We start from the raw sequence: 15,096 nt of genomic DNA on the forward strand, positions 1-15,096 counted from the left end.
GCTATGTGGAACAGAAAAGGAAGTATCAGTGCTTGGGCTCTTCTGCTGGTTCTTTGTTTCTTTAAGTGGGACACCTTTGACAGTTTCATTATTGTAGAAGCAGAGTGGATGGCTTGTGGCTGAATGATATAAAGCATTACGGAAAGCATGACTTAAAGTGGAGGAACTTGACGAAACTAACATCAGTATGAGCTCCAAAAGCAGGATATCTCCTGCAGATTTTAATTTTTTTTTGTTTGCATCACTTTCACAGCAAAAAGTTGATTGTCAGAGAGCACTTAGTTCAATGGTACTTTTTGTCACAGTATTATCTTATTACTGCAATGAAATGTTTTGCTAATTAATTAGAGTAACTTGTGAAATCTAGGCCTCATTTTCGTTTGACTGAATCAGTTCTCAGTCTAATAAAGTCTGTAATATGGAAGGCAGAAGAAAACATAAGATCTGCTCATCTGATTAATCTTAGAAGAAATATATGAAGATCTTTGAGACTTTATTTAAAGCTTAAGTATCCAATAATTGGATATAATCTGATTTGAATTCTTACTCTTTAAAACTCTTGAGAGTCACTTGCACAGTTATGGGGATTTAGTCCGACAACAAACTGGTCTAATCAGAAACAAATTTTGTGTTTCAGACCCTCAATCCTAAATGGAACGAAGAATTCTATTTCCGGGTGAGTTCAGCTTTTAAATCTCCTGTGTTATAATTAATGTCCTGTCTTTATTACGACAACCCTATTATGAACTTATTGTGGGATTGGTAAACTTATTTTGCTGTTTCACTGTTTTGTAGAAAAATGTATTGTGTAGATTAATCCATATTGGCTGGAGAGCAATTGTAAAAATCCATTTTCATGTCTTGCCACAGGTGCTCAAATGAATTTAAGTCTGGACTTTGACTTGGCCATTCGAACACACAAATATGCTTTGACCTAAAATCATAACTTTCTAGCTTCGCTCATTTTTTTTTGCTACAGGAATATACTGTATATTGCTTTATAACCTAACTGTGCTTTAACCTATCCACAACTTTAGCCCTGATATGTCTAGTGTGTTCGTTGGTCTTCATGATCTGTTTGTTCACCAATGTTCTCTAAAACACCTTGCGCAGAATTTTATTTACAGATATTGGGATGCAATACATCTTTGTATTGTAAATACAAAGCAGCCCTTAATATTTTTGAGGTCTCTGTTGATTAAACATCAATTTCCCTGAAATAGAATTTCCGGCTAATACCTTTGAATTTAATATTCAAAGGTTGTTTTCCATCAGATATGAATTTCTTTGAGACATAGCGATTGAACATCTCCAATGACATCACTCATCACTGTTATTTTGTTACCAACACAGGTGTGCCCACAGAACCACAGGCTACTTTTTGAGGTGTTTGATGAAAACCGATTGGTAAGGTTCACATTTTCTTCCTATTTATTACTGTTTTATGCTACTATTAGAACAACTCATTAGTGTTTATATGTTTTTTGATAGCACCAAATGCTACAGTATTGTTAATAGTATCATAATCTTTTACATAATATTTTATTCTGAAATATTTTCATACTTGGACACTAAAGTAGAATGACTCGTGAGACTAATTTGTCTGACATTGTGCTGCTTCTTTTCATTTATTTTATTACAAACATAATCAACTGTCTGTGATGACTTTTGCTGCCTTAATAAATATGATCATTTTTAGCAGTTTGCTGAGACAGGTTTATGCACTAAACAACTAACAACTTGTTTGCTTGTTTCATTGCTCAGCTACAACAGCATCTGACTTTAACAGCTCTTGCATTCATCGATAGTCAAATATCAAAGCACTTCCTTCCTGAAAGCACTGATTTCCTCCATATGTAAAAATACCCCAGTGGCAGGCCTTCAGTTGCCATAACAACTACATAAATGTCAAGCAGTGCAGCAATTAGCATTATAAACAGGTATTCATGATAAATTTGATAATTCATGCTACTGTGTAAACTTGACCCTGAGGATATGTCTACGAAGCTGATGGAATAGTGAAATGGTTTTTACATAGAGTCTGGAGAGTAAGTGTATGACTAATACCAGGGTGATCTTCAATGTTTATGTCTCCTAAATTACTTCCAGGATCTACAACCAGGGCTTTTTGTTTTGATGAAACAGACATTACATGCAGCTCAAGTTAATTTGGACGTTCTGTTCCAGATAAGACTCGCATATCTTCTTTCTGGTTCTCACAAATTCAGAGCTATTAGAGGGCGCTGGAATTACGCTGTAGTTTCCTTATAACTCAATCAAACCAGGCAGATTTTATGCCTAAATCTTTTTCGATGTTGGCCGACAAACTGGGAATACACTGGCGCAGAGAGAGAACTCGTTGGTAACTCTTGTTATGAATAGCACACCTTTTTATTTATCCCTCAGTGCAGTCAGAGCTCACTGTTTCTGTATGGAGAAGGATGACAAGAAAGCACAACACAGACAGCCTCAAGCGCAGTTCAGTCCTTATAAGTTTGAGGAGGTGCTTCCAGGCTGCCCTGAGGTGCTTGCCAAGCCAACTCCTCCACCCCTGGCCTGTATGTTTTTATTGGGTGCTTATTTTTTGTATCCATTTATTTACATTTATGTTATCAGATGGTTTTAAATTTGTGCTACATTAAGATAGCAATGCAAAACTGAGCCTCTTGGTACACTCTACCACTTACATTACAACTTAAAAAAAAGGTGTTGAACAGAGCTACAGTACAGCATAATGTTGAATTTGAGGAATGCATGTTATATCATTTTTAGCTAGCTGCAATTGGATCACACATTGACATTTTCCTTTTTTTATACAGATCATTCGCCGTTACATTTCGCACACTCCTGTATTGACTGTGCTCATCACTGTAGGCAGTGTGTCATCACCATGTGTACCAGCATGCCAAGGCACGATTTCTTCTTTTTCTCTATTCTTTTAGTTTATTTTGTTGCAATAGAACAGCAGCGGCTTGCTGTAGAGTGGTTTAGAACATAGTGAATGGTCACAGAAGTTAAAAACAAGGCAACGTCTTTCCAGACATGCATTTCTAAAAGGTCAAACAATGACTGAGGTTTTGTCGGTTCTCGGCTGGCTCAAGAAAAGCAATCCTTTCTTTTCAACATGCTGATAGATTGGTGAATCATGTCGCTGTTGAGCAAAACAAAGTGCTCTTTATGAATTTACAGCATGCTGTTAGAGGTGCTTCAGTGTTATTTGACAGTTTTTCTTATGTCATTCCGGATTAGAGACAAGGATCTCAGCTGAGCTGTATCCTGGGCAACTTTTAGTTGCAAACAGAGCAGCCTATAAAACAAGCGGCCAGATAAGTGTTTGGCTCTGTACTTGAGAGATTGTGTGTCTTTCCTGTGTGTAGCTGGATCTCCAGAGACAACCGTGTTGTTTGTCTTATCAAAGCTAAAATCGGTCAGATAGTCTCTTTGCTTTCCTGGTGCCTTTTCATCTGGTCCATTTTTAGTAACAGTTTCCTTGCAAATCCTTATGTGGTTCTAAAAGTTCCCTTTCATATTTAATGTTGTGTTTTTGTTATTTTTGGTTGAAAAGGACATTTAGTGGGTCACTTGGTAAGGAAATTGTCTTGTTTTGTTTCCTGTGTTGAAAAGAAAAACTGAATTCCTATCGATGTTGTCCTCTTCTGGTGAACAGATATTTGACGAGGTAAAATGCACTTTTATCTCTGATCAAAGAAATTTGTTTTTCTTAATGTAAATTCTCCTTTGGTTTTCCATCTTGATGAGATGTGGATATAAAAGACTAGGGATCATGTGCAGTGGTTTGATGGTGGGGGCCAGTGTGATGGTGTAACCTGAGGTGGTGGGGCCCTTTGGAGTCATGTGACTACCAGGCAACCCTCTGTCACCTCGGTAACCAGGAACTCCACACGCTCCTACCCTATCATGGCAGGAATGCTGGCTGACACTCGACTAAGGCTATTTCTGTTGTCTGTCGCTAGTGCTCGGTGTTCTTAATAGTTTGCTGGACGGGGATCCTCCTTTCTTATTTTTATTGTAATATAGTTGCCTATCCTCTTTCTGAAGTCTTATTTTCCACCTTATTTTTGAGTATCCTGCTGCTGCTGTTGTGTTTTTGCGGTGAGACGACTCTGGTCTGTGTGCAGTTCATTGTGGGGTAGGAAAGTTGGGGAAGAGACTGAGAGTGGGTGGGAAGGGAGGGAGGGGGAAGAAAAAAGGGGAGAAGTCATCTAGCCAGCCAGCCAGTCAAAGGAGAAGTGGGCGACACAAGAAGAGGAGGGAACCAACAGTAAGTCAGAGTTTTAACAGTAAGTGAAATTGAACGGAAGCTGTGGGACATGAGGTGAAAATGGCTCAGCGTCTGCGTTTATACTTTGGATCTGGCCGCAGCAACACAGCTCCGGAGATGCTGGAAACGGACTCAGAAGAGCAGCGAGAAGATGGCGAAGCGTCCAGAGCGCGCTACGTGCAGCCTCCTCGTTTACCAAGGCCTCCTCAGGAGTTGGGGGCGCAAAACGTCTCATCTGGAAGTTTTGGTTTGCGTTCGGATCCCTCGCTCAAAAGGAGCTCCTCCATGTTCATACCACAGCTCTCCACCTACCCTGAATCACGACCCACGAAAAGTTCGTCTGTGCAGATCTCCCTCCAGCGCTCCAATGGATCAATTAATAGACCTTCTGGTGACCTTGCAGATGATGTCCCACCACCTTGTTATACCCCACCTGGACCTGCGCCTGCATATCCCGAACCACAAACTCAGGAAGACTTTCCGCGACAGCCGCCTCCCCCGTACTATAGCCCAGATTCCCAATTATCGCTGAATGAACCAAACCTTCCCAAATGCAGAGTTTTTAGCATTGGTACTAGTGGCTATGCTACACTGAGTGGAGGAAAACCTGGTGTTAATGTTGGTACCATTTGTATCCAGAGGAATTCTCCTGAGATTTTTGATGTCCAGCATTATCTTCTTCCTTATGGTCAAGATGGCCAGCAACTGAGTCTAGAACCATGTGCTAGTGTTAATGGTTCAACACAGAGACTAGTTTTCCAGCTACAGCAAAACCAAAACCAGGATCAGACCCAGGATTGTCAGCAGACTGCTGCTTCCCAGGGGGACTTTGGTCGAGGCATCCGCACAGTGCATTATCCCAGAATCCGACTGCAGAGGAGTTCATCTCATCCGAGGCTGCTGCTGGAAAATAAACATCTGAAAAACGGGGCAGACTTCCAGACCATAGAGGAGAATCAGGCTGATGTGGAACTGGAATCAAAAGATGGATCAAAATGTTGTACTTTTAAAATCAGTGGGGAAAACCCCAGAAGGCAGCCGCATTTCAAGATATTCTTTACCCAGAGGGGAGGCAGAGATCAGGATGCAAGTCTTGGCAAGAAATTGGCAACAAATAATCCCAAGGTAAAGATTATTCAAGTTTAGTTAGACTCCAGATGGCTTTTAAAATGTTTTTTTTCCTTTCACTTATTAATTGTGGTAGATTGGAGAACTGAGGGGTCCAGAAACAGGGTGGTGTGACATTCAGGAAACTAAAAAGAACAGGCGCAGTTACTAATCACACTCTCTGTTTTCTTTTTCACTCCTTAGCCACAGGCATTTGAAATTTTACTCACATCAGCCAGTTTAGCTACAAAAGAAAACAGGTTTCTGACTAACAGAGAGGGGTTTTTTTCTGTTCACTTGTTGCCTCATATGTCTGAGGAATCTAACACCCAGGTTTTGATAAAACTACCAATAGCAATTGGATCTCTTTTAAGTGTTGCCTGTTTCTATATTTAGCGGCCTCTAAGCGCTGGTGTTGAGTTTAAGAGCAGGCAGATGTTTTTGTTTTTTCTTCTCTGGCTCCAAGGTAGTGTGGATCTGTACATTTTAGCTGCTTTCCAAATGATTGGAGGTTTTGGGAAAGCCAGTTCAAACATTGGATAATCTGTGAAGAGCAATTAGTTTTTACTCAAATTCGGAAGCCATTGTATTCAAATCTACCACAATGCCAATTTGCCTAATTTCTCAAGTATGGAGTTTTAGATGTGAGGTAATTTGTAAAGTTCTTCTTTTTTTTAAACCAGTTATATTACCTTTTCAATGATTTTGTAAAAAACTATATTTAAAGTACATAATGTCAGAAAGTAAAGATTATAATATTCATCTCTGGAATGAGACAAGAAAACAGGAACCACTGAGGAGTGCTGGTCTTTTTTGTAATCCTCATGTGCCAAGTCGTATTTGCTGAAGAGCAGAAAGTTCTAAATGTTCTAAATGAGTTGTTCTGATTGGGTGCTAAATGGTCATATTTCATAGAAGTCAATTGGCCCAAGCAGGAGCAATGTACATGGCAGTTTGTCCTCTTTTGACCATTTTCCATACTTAATGAGAAATACTTAGCTACAAAGAGTAATAATCTGATACGCAGTGGTTTAGGTGTAAATTGTTTTGTTAAAAAATCAGCTGGAATTGATCAAATGGCAGTATGTGGGCACATATGAGGAATTTATTTGGCAAATGAGTGAATTAACCCAAAGCCACAGTGGCCAACCTCAGTCTGCACAAAAGCCTTTCTTTTTCCACATATATATTTTGCAGTAACACTACAATAATAATTCTAGAGAGGATATTGTTGCTCACTGATTAAATTTACCATTTGATTAAACAAAAAAAAAAAACAAGAAAAAAAATACAAGAGTCCTAAAACTCTTGTAACGACCTACTGCTGCAGTCATTTTATTAGTGGTTTCTATCCTGAAATTCAAATATTGCAATTGTTACAGCTTGTTTTTATGCAACAGGATTTTTTCTTGATCTTAAACTGCATAGTTAGCCCTTTAAAAAAAAAAAAGGAAAAAAAGTTGGTCAGTGGATAACAATAGTGTGTGCTTGTTTGTCTGTGTGTTTTCCAGACTAACTAGCTGCAGACAGCTATGCCAGAGAGGCCTACCCTTATTACAGCTTTGCTTTGACGCCTGCGGAAGCTATTCACAAAGATCTCCATATGACCAACTGCAAAGGCTATATTTACCTGAGACAGGAGGGATGGAGGAGGGTTTTATCAGTCTATGTGTAGGGGGGTGTCTCTTTTTAGTTTTGGTCTTTGGGCTGTTTAAGAGATTGGAATCGCTGTTGTTGTGAGGGGCTTTTATCCGTCATCTTTGATCTCTCCAATGGGCATAGCTTTGTAATTCAGTTGTGTCAGCACTGAGGCTCTTGAGTATGTTAGATAGACTTTTGACACCTCAGTGGCAGCCTGGACCCATTCCATTTTGCCTTGAATCACAAAGTCTGTTTTCACCTCTTCTTTTATGCCACTAAGGCATTTTGGGGAGAAAAAAATTTCAAATTTTATTCTTGAGGCATGTACATACTATTGCTTTGTCTAGGTTAGTAATTCTGTTTCACAGCTGCTATAGAGTGCTGAAGTTTTTGGACATGGACAAACACTGTCAAAGACTATCCTGGATTGTCTAATAGTAGAGTCATACTCCTAGCCAATTCAGGTTTAGAGTTGTTTTATTTCCACGAACATGAGTTGTTTGACTTAAAGGTATTGGGGCAATTTGGTATTATGTTGAATCAATTCAACAACATGGTAATAACAAAGAGAAAACTTGGAACGACATGGAGTTCAGCACCAAACAAAAAACCTCAAAATACCAGTGGAAACATGCAAAAAGAAAGTGGTCAGCTGTTATAAGAAGCATTTTTACATTTATTATTGAGAGGTGTATACATTTTCCACATACCAATTTATTAAATAAAATACAAATGAAGACAGAAATAAGTCTTTTAATTACTGACACTCTTTTTGTAACATTTTAATTATCGTTTGAGAGACACTTGTTTCCCATTAAAAACAAACTTCTTAGTTGAATAAAAACAAATGAAAACTATCAAAGGTGTTTGAATAATAATAATAGGCTGAATTTTAGGTGTAAAATGGGTTTACAAACTCGTAAAGAGACAAATTGAGTCAGAGTAGGTTTCTCCTACAAGAAATCCATATCACATTGGTATCCTGAGAGTTTGTTGGATAGGTCAACACCTCAGACAATGTCTTTTATGAGGGATCATGTTGCTCTTTGCAGTGATGTGACTAGTCTGTAAAACGTTTTGGGTGATTGGCAAAGGTCAAATTAACAACTATGTGAATGCCAGCATGCAGATTTTTTTCCAACAGAACACTGAATGAAAATGAAAATGGATGCTTCACCCCTTTTCAGTAGTTGCAATGGAGTAGTTGACTGGTGTTCAGTTCTCTGAAAACAGACCCACCTGCTTAAAATTTCTGGTGATCTGTTTTTAGTGTCTTAATATTTTGAAAATCACCAATATAGGTTTTCACCTGCCTAGCATCTTTGTTTGTTGCTCCTTCACCTGCTGGTTGGTTATGGAAAACAACTACTCTGGGTAAAACTTGTTTCTGGAGAGCAGCTGTAAGTTCAGAAGGGACCCTTTAATGACACTGTAATTTCATCCCTCAGCACAAAAATAACCACAGTGTAAAGATATTATCTTAGTTGAAGTGAAAAAACCCCCCCAGCCCTAAATGAATATTTATTCCAGATGACTCGGTGTGATCAGCAGAGTGACTGTTGATAAGAGGACAGTATGGTATCATTCGATTGCATCTCTATAAATGTTAAGTTTGACATTTTCTTTTAGGCACTGTATTTCTTACTTCTCAGGAAGGACACTCATTGTCCTTAACAGCCTTGGTAAGCAAATGGTTAAGTGTACAACACATTTGTACACTTTGTATTAAAGAAGTGAAAATAAAAAGGTGTAATTTTACATTGTGAAATTTTATCAATGTTAGAAGGTGCTCTAGCTCTGGATATTTCTTTCCTCCATCTCTGTCAATGTTTAACTGTTTTGAATCGCGTGAAACTTGTATAAGAAGTAAGTTATTGGTCTTGGTGGTTTGGGAATTGAAAGCCAATCTTGATGTCATTTCAGATACCTTTCCAAGAATAGTTTACTGGGTGTGCCTATGTTTTAAATGTGGGTGGATGGGTGTGCAGATTCTTTACGACGTGCCTGTTTTTAATGGGACACAGTTGTACAAATTAAAGATTTCCATTTATGTTAAATGTAGAGGGAGGCTGGCGAGCTCATCTCCCAAAGGTGTCTCAACTTTTTCCTGCTTACCATAAAAGTAAAATGATATAGACACTTAAAATGCAGAGCTCAAACCAGCATGAAACCAGCTCAAACCTACACTTAACACATTTGGAAAGTGTAGTTTTTACTCCCGGCAAATGGAAAGTGATAAATCTGTTATACTGATTCAATTTTATATTACTTTACTAAATGCTTTCTATTTAGTGTTGGATAAACCAGTTCAGATTTTGCACATCTAAGCATTACAGGTTTTACAGTAGAACTGATAACCAGATAACCAAAAAAACTGCAGTGGTTGCCAACCACACTGCTGCATCACTGTGTTAGTTACATTTATTACTTGTGGAGGTGATAAATAAAATATTAACCCCTGGGTAAATATTTAATCCTCAAATGTCCAGAACATCTTAAAAAGTGCCACAGTTGGGGTTTATTTGAGAAAGTGTTTCCAGTTTTGTACACTTCAAATTAAATATTTTAGCACTAATTTAACTTGAAACCACTTTTCTTGATGCAAAAACATTGAAATACCTTGAATTTAACATTACAGCTTAAAGAACACATACACTTTCTCAAAAGAAAAAAAAATGTTTGAACTTGTGAAAGATGATTAATATTGTGATGTCGACTTCTTTCTTTCCTTTATCAATCCTACAATCTATATGCATTTCACCTATCGCACTCACCTTAGTTCACTAAGGTTCAGTGCATTTCTTTTCAGTCCAGTAAGCAAACACCTTTGTAAGTCTGTGCACATTGTTTATAAACAGTTGTGTCCCACACACAGGCTACTTCCAGGAATGGCCTTTTTCACCTTGGACAGGTAATCATTGCTCAATCATGGACGAACCCATGGGCCTCTGCAAACTGAAACACAAAACCTTTCCTGAATCTGCCCTGTCGTCACATCTGTCCTTCTCACCCTCTGTCAGTTGACTTGGCTTCTACTTGGTGGCAGTGGATGTTGTTTTTTTTTCCTTGCTTAGGGTCTAAGGGTTTTGTTTTTACTTTGCTCCTCTGAGGTGGTTATTAAAGGCCTGTCCATAAATAAAAACTAAGTCTGATCCTTGTTGGACACCTGTGTTATTATGTAATGATTGGAAGAGATTGTGGGCTTTTGATGAAGTTTACTTGAACATGAATTTTCAGAGATTAGATAGTTTAAAAGCTGCAGCTGCACGACACTTATTAGTTTTTGCTACAAATATCATCTAACTTGGATTATATTTTATTAATAATTAAGCTCCCATGCTAGAAAATAAGATCCCATTATAAACCATTTCTGGTTTACTAAATCTGTGAAAAATAATGTTTTATTTCTCAGATTTCTACAGGTGTTCATACATAAGGCTAAGGATTATTTCTGGATTTGGCTGCCCTTTATGTAAAAATCACTATGCCTTTCTCTCTGATTTAAAAAAAAAACAAAACGAAAAAAAACTCAAACTGATATTTTGGTGTACCAGGTAATTTCTCTCAACATTGTGGTTTTCCCCTCTTTATCCCTGCTGGACATTTTGATTTTCCAAAAATGCTCTAATGGAACCCTCTCAAGTTTCTCTTCTTCATTTCTTCCCACCAGACAAGAGATGATTTCCTTGGACAAGTCGACGTTCCCCTCAGTCATCTGCCGGTGAGTTATTTACGTGTTTGTGTGTATAAGTACGCACTGTTTTAACACTGTTCTGAAGACTCGGCTGTTTCTTATCATTCAGCTTTTGCTGTGCTTGATTAACCCCCATGAAGCTGTGTTTGTGTGTGAGAAAGTGCCTGACCCAGCTTGTTGTTGTGAAACGGCAACAGCACTATTCTAGGGATAGAAAGCTGGCATTGGACAATGTAAACACAGTGACTCTCAATTGTGAAACGTCACAACCCATGGAAAAAAACCCAAAAAACTTCACATGATTTCACCCTTGAGTGCTGGAAAGTTGTTCTTAAAAACAGCGTTCACAATCAGTCGACACAAAATATATATATATATATATATATATATATATATATATATATATATACATATATACAGTATATATACACTTTAAAAAAAAAAAAATTATAGTTTTTAGTAACATTTGGAATTCACTCTGATTCTTCCTCATCGCTTAAAATTCTTGCATTTGATTAAATTGCCTTATGAAATGTGTATTTTTTCCTCTTTCTAGTGCAGCTCTAATTATGCTAAGAAATTCTTATTTCAGCCCTGAATTGGATTCTTTTTCACTGATTGTTGATTCTTCGAAGAATTTTTTTTCTTCATATTTATGTGGAGCACTTATTCTATTTACCCATTAGATGGGAATTATGTTCAGGACTAGCTCTGCTTTCCCCTGTCTGCGTTCACCCTGCTGGGAGACACATTACAGTTCTCAAAGCTACCCATAATGCACTGCTGGATTTGCTTAGTTGCATGTCACTTGTGAAAATGTTGTTACTACAAAAGAGGCACAGTATTTAAACAACCTTTTTTTAACTGTTCAGTGTAAAATAGTGAAAATATTTTTAAAATATTGCCCAAACATAAGTCAGTTTAAAAATCAATATAAGCTGGTTATTTTAAGAGCACATTTATTGAGGGGTAATCACAAAGTTTATAGCTTATTGTTGTTAAGGGGGCAAAATAAACTGGGATTGCATAATAGCTATAATATAATATAATATAATAAGAGTGCCTTTTATTATGTCTGAATTGATTTGTATGATTGGACTAAAATAATATTATTTCTGTATGTTAAAGGGATTGGTTTGTCCTGATTGGTTTGTTCTGATGCTTGAAAGATGTGTTTCAGGGTTGTATGAAAAACTGATTTGAACTGAAGAAAGCCAAATAGGTCTGTTGAAAAATTGTCCCTGTGATAATAAACTTGGACATTCATTGTAAGTAAATCAACAGAGCGCTGCTGATCACTCCTATTTAGGAATACTGTTTTAAAACTACATCTGGTGATATGTAATGTTGGAGTTGAGCAGTCAGGTGGAGGTTGGATACCTAAGAACATAGTGCATTATTAATCAACATGTATCCACATGTTAGACTCGATAAATAGCAATTTATCTTACTATTCTGTGCAAGAAACATGCTTACTTTAAAACAAATAATACATTTAGTAAGTATGTATAGCAGAGTTTTACTTAGGTTTGTTTATCAAAGTAAAAAACATAAACATTGCAGCTAAAGCACTATTATAACTACATTAATTACTATTAAATTACTTAGCAGCAGTGGGGATGGTTTGTACATTTCTATTTTCAAATGTAGGCAGTCAGATCATAATAAATGTGTTGATTTTTAATCTTTTTCTTAATGGTCTGATGTTAAGTATGGTAATTGGGCTCAAGTCTATCAGGCTGTGAGTATCCTGCACCAGCCCAGGCATAATGAAAATCAATAAGTTATGGTCCTTCTGCACATCTGGCAATTGTGCCGCCAGCTTTGTTTGTTGCTCAGTTGAGTTTTGCCTTGGATGTCAAGCCCGAAAAGCCCATTAGTGGACATTGTTGTAATTAATTATTAATGTCCTGTCTGAGTCCCAGCGGTCGTGGAAATTGTTAGCAGATAAAAGCCACACCGGACTTCTTTTGAGATGTAAAGGAACAGGGTGTGTTGCTTCAGTTTAGCTAACACAGTATCTTAATTTACCTGCTCAAGTGTGAGCATGACTCAGGAAGAATAATGCTACTGTTAAGGTGTTTTCATTCAGTTCACTTATGTTTTACATTAATGTAAGTTGTTAAAATTTGTCTTATTCATAGTTACGGGATTTCTGAAGTCGTCATCTTTTTCTCTCTAGTAGTTTGTCACACGAGTTCTGTTATGTGTCATGATTCAAAGCTGAGTCGCGCGTGTTGGTTCAGCAGTGCCCCGTGTTCTCCACGTTTGCCTTCTGAAACATGGAGCACGTCTCTACAGGTTGACAAACATTGCAGCATTAGATTTTGAGAAATAATGCTTTTTGAAAGCTCCTTCAGTGTAATCTTGCAGCATTTGTATTTATCTTATTGATCTAATGTTTGCAATGTGATTGCTCTAAAACGTCTATAAGCAGGTTTTGATTTTGATAGCTTCCTCGTGTTTCTTGTTATAAATAGGCATTTAACTGTGTTATTGAATGCTCTTTCTAATTTAGTTGTGCAAACTGACATTTTGTCTGTGTGGTATCTAACTGAGTGGTTTACGATGAGCAGCCAGCATGGACTGGTTGTGCCCAGTCACGGAGCAGTGAGAAAGCCGAGAACTATCTGCGACCTTTCTGCTCCTCAGTAGGAAACAGGAGAACCTCAGTGTTGCATAATGATGGTGGGATGGGTTCAGAATCGGTTGTGGCCCCCTTTGAAAAGATTGTGATAATTTGTTTTTGTCTTAACATTTTTATAATTGTGTCCTGTTTACAGACAGAGGATCCTGCTATGGAGCGCCCATACACGTTTAAAGACTTCCTGCTTCGACCAAGAAGGTTGGTTTTTACTGAAGTCGTGACTCAAATATTTGCTACACAATCCAATGAATAAAAACTAATATTGGAATCATTTTCAAACCTCATGATTGTTCATCCAAATGTTATTACACTACTAAAAATGAAATAAAATCAGGCACTATATAGATGCTGACCTACACTTTAAAGAGCTTGTGTTGTTGTTCTAGTCACAAGTCCAGGGTGAAGGGTTACTTGCGTCTGAAGATGGCCTATTTGCCCAAACAAGGAGGACAAGAGGAGGAGGCTGGAGAGATGAGGGAAGAGGCTGAGGTAAGGTCTCAGACAATTTTGTTGCTAAATGTCTTCTTTTTTTCTCTTTTTTTTTAAACGTCTGACTTTGCATTACCTAAGGCCTTTTCCTTTTCTCTACCAGATGGGATCATGGTTTCATTCCTTCCTTTCAAACAATGACAGCATCTCTCTGAGCTGAAAGATGAAAGTAAATGTCTGTCTTTAGACCAATAGGAATGTCTACTAATAGTAGGAGAAGTCTTTTTTTTTTTTTTTGTTCTTTTTCCTGGGAATTTGGGAAACCTCTGGTTGCCAGAATCTATAAAGTCTTTTCCAGGTCGAGGTCTGGAAAATTCATTTAAAATGTGGGCTGATATTTGCAGAAACAGAAGCTTTGTCTCTCGAACTTTAAATGTCTGTTCTTCTGTGTCTGCTAACACAGCGGAAAGTTTCTTTTACTAGGGCTTGCAAAAGTATTCGCACTCTTGAACCGTTTCACATGCTGCCACTTTAAAACCAGTGCATTTCAGTATGCTTTCATGGGATAGACCAACACGAAATTGTGCGTAATTTTGAAACAGAAAGAATAGAAAGAATGATTGTTTTTTTTTAAACATTGAAAATGTGTTAGAGGCTGGAAGAAACTTGAAATTAGTAAACAAGTAAATTTTATCTTTAACATTCTATGAAGTTCTACAGGATCCTCATAGTTCCCTAATTATTTGAATCAAGTGTGTTGAAGCAAAACCACATCCAAAAGTACAAAGTATTGATTCACTGGAGCCAATACGATCACACTCCACACTTTTCAGATTTTTTTAATCAGAAAAATTTTAGCTTTGCATTACTTTTCTGTTCGTTCACAAGTACACTACTCTGTTGCTATGTTGCATAAAACCTCAAACAGATGGATATTCAAGGGGTGGAAATACTTTTTCAGAGACTTTCTGGCTCATCTTTGTTGTAATTACCTCAGTTAGCCTAATGTTGAAGCACATATTTCTTTCTTCACATGTTTTGATGTGATTCTGTCTTCATCTTTAGCAGACAGTGTGCCCTGTTTCTAGGTGTGATCAGATGCTTATCACCTACAGATCCTGTAACGCATATAGAGAGCTTCTGTCTGTACGTCCGTCTGCTTATCACATCATGTTGATCTAGCATCTACTCTCATGCAAAGCAACTCGGAGTAGAGGAGTATATGCTGCTATAATTATTAGTCATGCACCCAGTATGGAGTCCGTCTGCACAAATCTGCTTGATTTATGTTGCTTC

The 15,096-nt window shown here is 37.6% G+C and overlaps 1 protein-coding gene across 7 annotated transcripts in view; it reads left to right on the forward strand.

The window, feature by feature from the left end:
- Nucleotides 1-15,096, forward strand: part of nedd4l (NEDD4 like E3 ubiquitin protein ligase) — a 44,309-nt gene that overhangs the window by 9,238 nt on the left and 19,975 nt on the right. For 3 of the 7 annotated variants that reach the window (XM_028025459.1, XM_028025460.1, XM_028025461.1), the window contains exons 4-8: nt 638-676; nt 1,354-1,407; nt 10,701-10,751; nt 13,508-13,569; nt 13,758-13,860. In XM_028025459.1, the coding sequence (XP_027881260.1) occupies nt 638-676; nt 1,354-1,407; nt 10,701-10,751; nt 13,508-13,569; nt 13,758-13,860 (309 nt within the window). Of the gene's footprint in view, nt 1-637; nt 677-1,353; nt 1,408-4,224; nt 5,408-9,905; nt 9,942-10,700; nt 10,752-13,507; nt 13,570-13,757; nt 13,861-15,096 lie in introns of those variants that run through there. The other 4 variants (XM_028025454.1, XM_028025455.1, XM_028025456.1 and 1 more) reach the window with 2 other exon arrangements.

This window comes from Xiphophorus couchianus, chromosome 8 (genome assembly GCF_001444195.1).
Source record: "Xiphophorus couchianus chromosome 8, X_couchianus-1.0, whole genome shotgun sequence".
Taxonomy (NCBI): Eukaryota; Metazoa; Chordata; class Actinopteri; order Cyprinodontiformes; family Poeciliidae; genus Xiphophorus; species Xiphophorus couchianus.